General features: G+C 47.2%; 1 protein-coding gene across 1 annotated transcript in view; it reads right to left on the minus strand.

The window, feature by feature from the left end:
• Positions 1-12,524, minus strand: part of LOC138666865 (zinc finger protein 208-like) — a 110,306-nt gene that overhangs the window by 15,618 nt on the left and 82,164 nt on the right. Inside the window, 1 exon segment of the mRNA XM_069755046.1 lies at positions 3,614-3,695. Within this exon segment, the coding sequence (XP_069611147.1) occupies positions 3,614-3,695 (82 nt within the window).

Here is a 12,524-nt window from a genome sequence, read left to right on the forward strand (position 1 = left end):
TGCAGGAAGTAAGCGGATCAATGCATTTCTATGGGTGCAGAATCGCTGCGATTCTGCACAAAGAAGTGACATGCTGCGGGTTGTAAACCGCTGCGTTCCCGCGCGGTTTTTCCCGCAGCACGTGCACAGCGGTTTGCGGTTTCCTTGGGGTTTACATGTTACTGTAAATGCAATGGAAACTGCAGCAGACCCGCAGCGGCAAAAACCGCCACGGTTCCGCGGTAAAAAACGCAGAGTATGAACATGGCCTAAATCTGCATCGTGTGCACATACCTTAAGAATAGAAGGAGATAAGTATTGACTTTATTGATGGCTTATTTAAGACTGTGCATCCACGTCTCTCCAAAAAATTCCTTGGGATCTTCAAACTTGCTCTAGTTGAAATTGAGGGACTCGTATGGAACTGCAGTTAAATATTTAATTATATTCTGCTGTTTTCTTTTTGCTTCCTTCAAGACGTTGTTGCGCTCCTCTTCAGAAGCGGTTTTCATGCAGGACTTGCACAAATGTCTATATAATTTGTTCTGTAAAGTCTTGCACATCTTGCAAAAAAGTTCTTTGAATTGTCCTGTAGAAGCCATTTTTGATATGTTAAGGTACCTTCACACTAAACGATATCGCTAGCGATCCGTGACGTTGCAGCATCCTGGCTAGCGATATCGTTCAGTGTGACACGCAGCAGTGATCAGAATCCTGCTGTGATGTCGTTGGTCGGGGCTAGAAGGCCAGAACTTTATTTGGTCGCTGGCATCGCTGAATCGGCGTGTGTGACGCCGATTCAGCGATGTCTTTGCTGGTAACCACGGTAAACATTGGGTTACTAAGCGCAGGGCCACGCTTAGTAACCCGATGTTTACCCTGGTTACCATCCTAAAAGTGAAAAAACCAAACACTACATACTTACCTTCCGCTATCTGTCCCCAGCGCTGTGCTTTCCTGCACTCACTGAGCACAGCGGCCGGAAAGCAGAGCGATGACGTCACCGCTGTGCTTTCCGGCCGCTGTGCTCACAGCCAGTGCAGAGAAGCAGAGCGCCGAGGACAGACAGCGGAAGGTAAGTATGTAGTGTTTGGTTTTTTCACTTTTAGGATGGTAACCAGGGTAAACATCGGGTTACTAAGCGCGGCCCTGCGCTTAGTAACCCGATGTTTACCCTGGTTACTGGCATCGTTGGTCGCTGGAGAGTGGTCTGTGTGACAGCTCTCCAGCGACGCTGCAGCGATCCGGATCGTTGTCTGGATCGCTGAAGCATCGTTTAGTGTGAAGGTACCTTTAGAAGAAGAGTTCTAATACTAAGGGTACCTTCACACATAACGATATTGTTAACGATATCGTTGCTTTTTGTGACGTAGCAACGATATCGTTAATGAAATCGTTCTGTGTGACAGCGACCAACGATCAGGCCCCTGCTGGGAGATCGTTGGTCGCTGAACAAAGTCCAGAACTTTATTTCGTCGCTGGACTCCCTGGAGACATCGCTGGATCGGCGTGTGTGACACCGATCCAGCGATGTCTTCACTGGTAACCAGGGTAAACATCGGGTAACTAAGCGCAGGGCCGCGCTTAGTAACCCGATGTTTACCCTGGATACCATGCTAAAAGTAAAAAAAACAAACACTACATACTTACCTACCGCTGTCTGTCCTCCAGCGCTGCGCTCTGCTCTCCTCCTGTACTGTCTGTGAGCCGGAAAGCAGAGCGGTGACGTCACCGCTCTGCTTTCCGGCTCACAGACAGTACAGGAGGAGAGCAGAGAAGCAGAGCGCAGCGCTGGAGGACAGACGGCTGTAGGTAAGTATCTAGTGTTTGTTTTTTTTACTTTTAGCATGGTATCCAGGGTAAACATCGGGTTACTAAGCGCGGCCCTGCGCTTAGTTACCCGATGTTTACCCTGGTTACCGGCATCGTTGGTCGCTGGAGAGCGGTCTGTGTGACAGCTCTCCAGCGACCAAACAGCGACGCTGCAGCGATCCGAATCGTTGTCGGTATCGCTGCAGCGTCGCTTAATGTGAAGGGGCCTTAAGTGGTTCTGAGCTGCTCTTCATCTATAATGCAGATATCTTGTTTGTTTTTCCTGGAGGCAAGAGGTCTGCTAACTGCTGCTTCACTAATCAAAGTTGTCATGTCTTGTAATTTAGGAAAGACTGATAAGGAGGTTGTCACTGTAGTATAAATCACACACTCGGGGGGGGGGGGGGGGGGGGGGGGGGGGGGGGGGGGGGGATTAGCTTTGTCCAAACAAATTATAGGAGTCTGGGTGCTATACTAAGTATACTTAGTATTGCACATTTAGAAATGGACATTGTCTAATTGTATGAAGGATACATACATTTCATATTAAATTTTTATATGGAGAGTGATAGTTAGAGATGGATGTAGATAGATTTTATGTTAAAAAAAACAAAACAGTACGGTAAGCCTATATCAGACTTTTGCTGTACTCTCATCAGAGAAGGGGGGACTGGACACAACACTGGTATAATAATCATCATCTTTATATAGTGCTAACATTCTGCAGCGCTTTACAGTTTGCACACATTACTCATGCTGTCCCTCCTTCTCTTGTGTCTGTTGTAGATGTGTAAGACATGTTTTTTAGGACTGGTATGTTGAATGGTTGTGTCTTCTCCTCCCCTTAAACGCATTGTGTACTTCTTAGGCCGGATTCACATTTCGTTTTGGCAGTCCGTTAGATGGACTACGTTACCACAGCATAACGCGGCGTAACGTAGTCCGTTAACACCGCCATTAAGTTCTATGTCGGATGCATTGCTAGCGCACGCCCACAGTGGGCGTGCGCTAGCCATGTGCCGTCATTGAGTGACGGACCCTGGAACGCAGGCTGCAGCGTTTCCAGGTCCGTCACGGCTAGCGCAGATAGAGCTAGCAGATGCTTTATCTGCGCTAGTGATATGACAAGTCAGCACTTGCGTTAACAGCAGCCTGTTAACAGTGTGAACCTAGCCTAATATAGTTGTCTGAGCTTTCAAGTGCTGGAAAGCTGTGCCAATGAAGGGGTACTCTGAGCACTTCTGTACTGAGCGCTGATCCTTCTTTTCCAGGCTCTGCGGCTACCGACAGTGGGGAGGAGGCAGCAGCTCCACACCGACCACCATCAGCTCCACACCGATCACCATCAGCGGTTTAAATTCCACTAGGTCAGTTAGTCCAGCGTCGGAGGTGGATATGCTTTATTAATCCATTAAAAAGATGACATCTGATCCATCTAACAAGACAAATATGAAATCCAAGAGATGACAATGATGTAATGTTCGAAGCCCATCTTGTCAGCATTGTAATCTCTTGGATTTTAGATTTGTCTTGTTTGATGGATCGTATCTTTTAAATGCATCAATACAGTAGGAGTTTTTATCTTTGGATATTTGCCTCCGATGTTGGGCTAACTGACTTAATTCAATCTTCACTCATCTACAAAGCGCTGTGGAAGTCTGTGCACAGGTCGTGGACAGGTGAGCTGATAAAACTAGATTGCCTCTTGATCAGCGGTTTGAAGTTTTGCAGGAGTTTTTGGGGACATAACTGCATACCCCTATCTGGTAGATGTCTGTGTGGGCACATTTCCCCTCCACAATCTTGTATATCTGTGTGGTACCTATAGTTAGCTGCATTGATGAGGGACACCTTCTCATGGTGGTGAAACACCTTTAACGGTTCATCTTCGTTCACACGAGCAACTGCAGGAACAATTATGGTTCAGAAGTTGAAGTGTGTAACGTTACTGTAAGATACCATACCCAGCATGTAGATGCAGAAAAGGACTCACAAATTTGCTAAAGTTGTAGTGTTTATTTAGAAAATACAACACTGCCAAACCAAAACATCCTTACTGACTAATATATAGTAAAAGAAAAACAATGAAAACCACAAAATGAATGCTTCAGTTGTTCCTTATAAATCCTCTAAACGCTTGAGCAGGACCACTGGATTCATCCTCCGACGAGAGGTGCTGGGTTCTTCAGTGCTTTAAGGGAACACATATTGTGATGTTAAAAATATGATAACATTAAAGCATGTCAACACCAAGTACCCTTACATGCATCAACCTTTGGCAGATATCTGCAATACATGGTGGTGGTTGCTGCAGTGTTGGACCATTTTGGACAAGGCAAGAATCCCTAACAGACAATTATAAGAGAACAAGTTATCATTAAGCCAGCGAACAAAGGTGGGGTCATCTTGGTCATGGACCGTTCCTATTACACTAATGAGATCCTACACCCCAATACCAAGGAATCCAGCATAAGAACCACTGTTGGAGAGGTGGAGTTTTACTTTAAAGAAGGACCATAGATAGGAAGTAAGCAGACAACTTAAAACACCCAAATCCTGTAACTAGTCTTCTATACCAGAGGTCCCCAACTCCAGTCCTCAAGGCCCACCAACATGTCATGTTTTCAGGATTTCCTTAGTCTTGCCCAGGTAATAATTGCATCACATGTGCAATGCAAAGGAAATCCTGAAAACATGACCTGTTGGTGGGCCTTGAGGACTGGAGTTGGGGACCTCTGTTCTATACTATCCCAAAAATCCATAAGAATCTCAATACCTCCCGCCCCACCCTACCGATATTGTCAACGGACTCCTTACTCTCTCCCTTTGGAACAACATGGACAGGATTCTTTCACCTTTTTAAAGGACAGACATGCAATGTGTAGAAGCATGATCCATAATTACCTTGAGGAGCTCCTTTCTGGCGACTCAGCCGCCCTTGACCCAGGTGGAGAACCTAAACCTGCCCTGAAATAAAAACGTGACTATTAGAGCTTTTAATGAGTGCACCCATTAGCTTGGCATCATAGTATTGAATTAAAGGTATACGAACTGTCTAATGGCAGGTTCCCTTGTACTCTCTTCTGCAGCCCTTTAGAAGTGTAAGGCTATGTTCACACTTTGCGGATTTCACTGCGGATCTGCAGCGGATTTGACCGCTGCGGATCCGCAGCAGTTTCCCATGAGTTTACAGTCCAATGTAAACCTATGGGAAACGAAAAACGCAGTGCACATGCTGCGGAAAAAACCGCGCGGAAACGCTGTGGATTACATTCCGCAGCATGTCACTTCTTTTCTGCGGATTTTCACCTGCTCCAATAGAAAACTGCAGATGAAAATCCGCAGAAGAAAACGCAGTAAAAACCGCAATAAATCCGCAGTGAAAACGCGTTGCGGTTTTCACTGCGGATTTTGGAATTCTGCTGCGGAAAAATCCGCAGTGGAATCTGCAAAGTGTGAACATAGCCTTAGAAAGCAAATCAAATCTTAGTGTATGTAAAATACAAAATCAGACCCGCTTTGTAACAAACTTGACTATGAAATACCTTGATGTGCTGGCTCCAGCTTCCTGTATTTCTTCCTCCCAGGATCTTAGGACCAGCAAGTGGCATTCGTAAACGTTTCCCAGTGTATTTTCACGATAATTTCTTTCTGCCGTTTCATTAGAGTGCCCTAGATACCTGGCAAATAAATGTTTTCCGGTGTCCTTGAATCCTGGACCATCTCGAGGCTAAATCCCCTTCCTAATCATTGTACTGGTGACAAGGGGAAGCTCAAACCTAGAATGGAATGTAGAGAACCAAACAAATTTATAGCTCCGCACAAAGACTTTCAGAAATATTTTAGACTTTCTAAATCTTATGCATCCAGGGTAGTGCGGGGACATCTTGGGAAGACCCCCACACACCTGCAGCAGCTGCGCTTGTCGGGCTGTCTCCACCCAGCTAATGCTAACTCATCGTGTCCCGTACGCTTGGGGTGCTAGGTGGCCAGCACCAGAGCCCAGCCACATTGTGTCGTCACCACCCTCCTGCCATGATGGCATTGGGCCCTCATCACTATGTGTTAATACATGTGCAGCGCTATCGGATTATTGTGCTATAAGTGAAATAAAGTGTACATATATCACCAACAATCAGGGATCACAATCTAAGGTCCCCATCAGTATGTCTTTCTAGGATGTAAACACTACTATACACTAGTGCTTTCGCCTCTCCGTATTATGTGCACCATATATACACACACACTACTACAGCAATGCAGTCGCCTTTCAGTACTATATACACTACATGCACATATACAGGTTATATATACACAGTTATGCTGTAATGTCTATTGTCTGTACAAGTCCCCTCTATAATTTGTAAAGCGCTGCGGGATATGTTGGCGCTATATAAATACAATTATTATTCTGATGCTCTCACCTCTGTATTATACGCCCTATACGTGCATTAATAATAATCATTTTAACATGGGCACCACAGACTAATATATCTGTCACATATGTGCAACCAGTGCTAAAGTTGGGAAGAGGAAAAATGAAAGGAACAAAAGTCATCACTTCTAAGAAGTGAACAAAGTCCTTCTCCGGACAACATGCCAACAGGCCTTTCTTAAGGCAGTCCTATTTCATCAGAGTCGAGCACTATCAGATTTCTCAATGCTGCCCAAGATTGAGGTAGCTATTCCACATCGTACTCTGCTGCCGGACAGTCTCGGGAAAGGATGGGGGACGCAGGGGCAGGTTGTCAGACGCTGTTGGAGCCCAGGGCAGGTTGTCAGAAGCATTCGGAACCTGGGGGCAGGTTGTCAGGCAGTAGGGAGCCTGGGGCAGGTTGTCAGAGGCATTCGGAACCTGCGGCAGGTTGTCAGAGGCATTCGGAACCTGTGGGCAGGTTGTCAGAGGCAGTAGGGAGCCTGGGGCAGGTTGTCAGAGGCATTCGGAACCTGTGGGCAGGTTGTCAGAGGCATTCGGAACCTGTGGGCAGGTTGTCAGAGGCAGTAGGGAGCCTGGGGCAGGTTGTCAGAGGCATTCGGAACCTGTGGGCAGGTTGTCAGAGGCATTCGGAACCTGTGGGCAGGTTGTCAGGCAGTAGGGAGCCTGGACCAGGTTGTCAGAAGCATTCGGAACCTGTGGGCAGGTTGTCAGAGGCATTCGGAACCTGTGGGCAGGTTGTCAGAGGCAGTAGGGAGCCTGGGGGCAGATTGTCAAGACGCTATTATTATGCACAGAATAACACAAAATATGAAGAATCACATATGTATACACAACATAATGCAATGGATTAGACAAGCAACGTGTAGCAACAAGCAATGTGTAGCAGAGCCATCATTGTGAGAGGGGGATAAACATTTGTGGCCATAAATACTAGAGCATTTCACAGATAAGGAGTGTCAATGTTCTATTAGAGTCTGTCTCTGCTCTGATGCCCCCACATGATCTCAGGAACAAACTCCTTAATTGATGTAAAAACAAATCCATGCGACACATTCATCTGCGCAACAAGAGGGTCCAAGGTCGCTATCAGTTTCTACTCGCAGACTTTTCTGTATCTGAGATTTGAAGTAATTTCATGTCCATTGTGCTATGATCAAGGAGACAAAAATGTATTGCCACAGGTAGATCCATTTTTTTCTCTCTTGTGTGGTGGTGAGAATCCATTGTTATTCCCAGTTTCTGCCCTGTCTCCCCCACATACAGACCCCCAGATGGACACTTGGTACATATAATTAAGTACCCCACATTACATAATTACATAGTTAGTAAGGCCGAAAAAAGACATTTGTTTATCCAGTTCAGCCTATATTCCATCATAATAAATCCCCAGATCTACGTCCTTCTACAGAACCTAATAATTGTATGTTACAATATTGTTCTGCTCCAGGAAGACATCCAGGCCTCTCTTGAACCCCTCGACTGAGTTCGCCATCACCACCTCCTCAGGCAAGCAATTCCAGATTCTCACTGCCCTAACAGTAAAGAATCCTCTTCTATGTTGGTGGAAAAACCTTCTCTCCTCCAGACGCAAAGAATGCCCCCTTGTGCCCGTCACCTTCCTTGGTATAAACAGATCCTCAGCGAGATATTTGTATTGTCCCCTTATATACTTATACATGGTTATTAGATCGCCCCTCAGTCGTCTTTTTGTGATGCAGCTGAAGCTACCTGGTATCTTGTACTCCTGATTAGAGTTAAGGGCCACGTTGGAGCTTTTGCATCTGGGCCCATGAGTTTCAAGCTGCGCCACTGGTTGGGGATCTTTATCTTGTCCATGCTCATTATGAATGGACAGCAGGGCCGGACTGGGACTAAAATTCAGCCCTGGCATTTGAAGGTACACGCCCACTTGTCACATGGTGACTGTATAATATCTTTGTACACTTGTAGGTTACAAGAAGTGAGGGGAGTGTAACACGACTATAACATATAATTACAGCTGTATGTAGCATTACAGCTCAGTCCTATTTATGGCTTTTAGTTGCAGTACCAAGAAAAGCCGCTACTGTACCTACATAACCGGATCTCGTAGATAACGAAGGGATTGAGATGACCAAAGGCTGTGGACCTCATTCTGATGCTCCATAAACTTTGCCTACAGCCACTTTTGGTTCCGCTGCGCAGCACGAGAGCTGGTGACTCTGAAGAGCGGTGACATCAGTAACGTTCTGGTCAGTTGCATAGAGAACACTCTTCTCAGTGATGTCATACAATGTCTACATACTGCTAAACAGTATCTAAAAAAAAAAAAAAAAAAAAAAGGACAAATGGAGAATGCCATCCACTGCCCATATAAGTAGTACACGTAGTGCTGGAGAATGCCATCCACTGCCCATGTAAATAGCACAGTGCTGGAGAATGCCGTTCACTGCTCATAAATAGCTCATATAGTGCTGGAGAATGACAACCACTGCCCACATAAATAGCACACAGTCCTGGAGAATGCCATCCAATGCCCATATAAATAGTACAGTGCTGGATGCCATCCAGTGCCCACACCAATAGTACAGTGCTGGAGAATGCCAACCACTGCCCATATAAAAAGCAGTGCTGGAGAATGCCATCCAATTCCAATATAAATAGTACACAGTGCTGGAGAATGCCATCCAATTCCCATATAAATAGTACACGTAGTGCTGGAGAATGCCATCCAATTCCAATATAAATAGTACACAGTGCTGGAGAATGCCATCCAATTCCAATATAAATAGTACACAGTGCTGGAGAATGCCATCCAATTCCCATATAAATAGTACACGTAGTGCTGGAGAATGCCATCCAATTCCAATATAAATAGTACACAGTGCTGGAGAATGCCATCCAATTCCCATATAAATAGTACACGTAGTGCTGGAGAATGCCATCCAATATAAATAGTACACGTAGTGCTGGAGAATGCCATAGTTTTCAATGTTTCTCTACAACTGGCTAACGGAGCACACTTTAGAGATATTGGTTAGCCAGTCGGAGTCTCCATGGTGCGGAAGGCGCGCCCATTCATCCTCCCCCGGCTAAACGTAAATTAAATTTACGTTTTTTACACTGTAAAGCAACTCTAATTGGCAGCGGACAGTCACCTATAGGTGTCCGTTATCCAACTCAGCGAAGCATATTTTGGCGCCACAAAAAAAAAAAAAACGAAAATGTATGCTTTTGCACCCAAAACCCTCTAATAAGCTTTAAAACAGGCTGTAGAAAGAAAAGGAGCATGAATCAACGCAATGCTATTGAAAACATGCTCATAAGGAGGTTGTGCCGAACGCACACAATTGCATAGGCGCCCGCTGCAACCCACAGTTCTGTAGAAGAGTACCTACACATCCTACAGGGTGACTTAATGGAAAAAAAAAAACATTGAAAACCTTACCGTGTCCCGAAACGTGGGGGAATCCCGGACATATATGGTCCCTATGGGAAAAAATGAATGGAGCCTTCTCAAACTGTTCCTCTTTAGTGTTAACGGGACATACTGTATATATGTGACCTTCTTAACATTACATACATACAAGTTTACATTTTTTTAAACCGTAAAGCAACTCTAATTGGCAGCGGACAGTCACATATAGCTGTCCGTTCTCCAACTCAGCGAAGTGTATTTTGGCGCCACAAAAAAAACAAAAACGAAAATGTATACTTCTGCACCCGAAACCCTCTGATAAGCTTTAAAACAGGCTGTAGAGAGAAAAGGAGCATGAATCAACGCAAGGCCACTGAAAACATGCTCATAAGGAGGTTGCGGCGAATGCACACAATTGCGTAGGCGCCCGCTGCAACCCAGTTCGGTAGAAGAGTACCTACACATCCTACAGGATAATTTAACGGAAAAAAACATTGAAAACCTTACCATTTGAGTGTGCGAGTGTCCAGGAAGGTGTGGGGATATCCGGACCATATGTGGTTCCTATGGGAAAAATGAATGGAGCCTTCTCAAACTGTTCCTCGTTAGTGTTAACGGGATATATATATATATAGATATATATCCTACTTAATATTACATACTATATATCACAATGGAACATACCTTAACTGGCTAATAGGACATTTTTTTTAGATATTCGTTATCCAGTTCTTGAGTCTCCACTCTTCAATGTTTCTCTACAACTGGCTAACGGAACAGACCATCGATGCTCGTTAGCCAGTTCTGGAGTCACCCATGGTGCTGGAGAATGCTGTCCAATGCTCATATAAATATCTCAGTGCTGGAGAATGCCTTCCAATGCTCATATAAATGGCACACGTAGTGCTGGAAAATGCCATACAGTGCCCACACCAATAGTACACATGGTGCTGGAGAATGCCGTCCACTGCTCATATAAATAGCACACGTAGTGCTGGAGAATGACATCCAATCTATATACATAGTTGTCTAAGGGTCACTTCCGTCTGTCTGTCTTTCAGTCACGGTTATTCGTTCGCTGATTGGTCTCGGCAGCTGCCTGTCATGGCTGCTGCGACCAATCAGCGATGGGCACAGTCCGATTAGTCCCTCCCCTACTCCCCTGCACTCACTGCCCGCCGCCCGCTCCGTAATCCCCACCGCTCACACAGGGTTAATGGCAGCGGTAACGGCCCGCGGTGTAACGCACTCAGTCACCGCTGCTATTAACCCTGAGTGTCCCCAACTATTTACTATTGATGCTGCCTATGCAGAATCAATAGTAAAAATATATCAGGTTAAAAATAATTTAAAAAAAACCAAAAAACCTGCTATACTCACCCTCCGCCGTCTTTCCCGCTCTTCTGGATGCTCCCAGGACGGCTCCATTGCAAGCGGCAGGTTCCGCTCCCGTCCCAGGGCTGGTGTGGGACAAGGACCTGCCGTGACGTCATCATAGGTCCTGCTCCACCACTACACCAGCCCTGGGACGGGACCGCACGCTGGCGCTTGCAATGGTGCGATCCCGGAAACGTGGACAGGAGCGTGAAAGGCGGCAGAGGATGAGTATAGCAGGAATTCAACGGGCTATAGGTGAGTATATGTTTATTTTTTTAAGGCAATATACTACGTGGCCATGCATATTCTAGAATACCCGATGCATTAGAATCGGGCCACCATCTAGTGCCCATATAAATAACAAACGCTAACGGTACATACTTTCCAGTGCTCCTCAGCCAGTCCTGGATCCCCTCGCTTCAATGTTTCTCCACAACTGACTGAGGACAATTTATAGATAATTGCCCCTTAATCATCCACCAGCTGTGGTGTGTGCGGTCCGGGGGGCGGGGCCAGTGACGTCAGTGTCGGGTGGCTGTGTTCTCTGGCATTGGACAGTGGCAGGGGAGGGGCGGTGTCAGGAGCCTATCATCCCCATCCTCTACAGTGGGTGGGCGGGGTCAGCGCTCTGTCTCTGGAGCCTCTATCTCCCTGGCTTGTGCTGCAGATCGGTCAGTGGTGGGGGAGGGGCGGTACTGGCTGGCCGGTGGGCGGGGTCAGCTCTGTGAGGCGGGAAGCTCAGAGAGCCACAGATTCTCTTCCTGGCTGCTTGGAGCAGTGCAGGGCGGGCCGGGCTCCCTGGGCCGGGCTCTCTGTGTGACCTGTGTGTCTCCGAGCCGCCCCCTGCTCTCCTGGTCTGACTGCAGGGACCATGGCCGGTATGTGCCCACCACTACATGCCTACTGTATGGGGTCAGCTGTGGGGGGCACAGTGGGGAGACAGGGGGTCCCTGCAGGGTGAGATGAGCAGAGTATATGGGGTCAGCTGTGGGGGGCACGGTGGGGAGACAGGGGGTCCCTGCAGGGTGAGATGAGCAGAGTGTATGGGGTCAGCTGTGGGGGGCACGGTGGGGAGACAGGGGGTCCCTGCACGGTGAGATGAGCAGAGTATATGGGGTCAGCTGTGGGGGGCACGGTGGGGACAGGGGGTCCCTGCAGCGTGAGGTGAGCAGAGTATATGGGGTCAGCTGTGGGGGGCACGGTGGGGAGACAGGGGGTCCCTGCAGGGTGAGATGAGCAGAGTATATGGGGTCAGCTGTGGGGGGCACGGTGGGGAGACAGGGGGTCCCTGCAGGGTGAGATGAGCAGAGTATATGGGGTCAGCTGTGGGGGGCACGGTGGGGAGACAGGGGGTCCCTGCAGGGTGAGATGAGCAGAGTATATGGGGTCAGCTGTGGGGGGCACGGTGGGGAGACAGGGGGTCCCTGCAGGGTGAGGTGAGCAGAGTATATGGGGTCAGCTGTGGGTGAACGGTGAGGAGACGGGGTCCCTGCAGGGTGAGATGAGCAGAGTATATGGGGT

The sequence above is a fragment of the Ranitomeya imitator genome, chromosome 2 (genome assembly GCF_032444005.1).
Source record: "Ranitomeya imitator isolate aRanImi1 chromosome 2, aRanImi1.pri, whole genome shotgun sequence".
NCBI classification, from domain to species: Eukaryota; Metazoa; Chordata; class Amphibia; order Anura; family Dendrobatidae; genus Ranitomeya; species Ranitomeya imitator.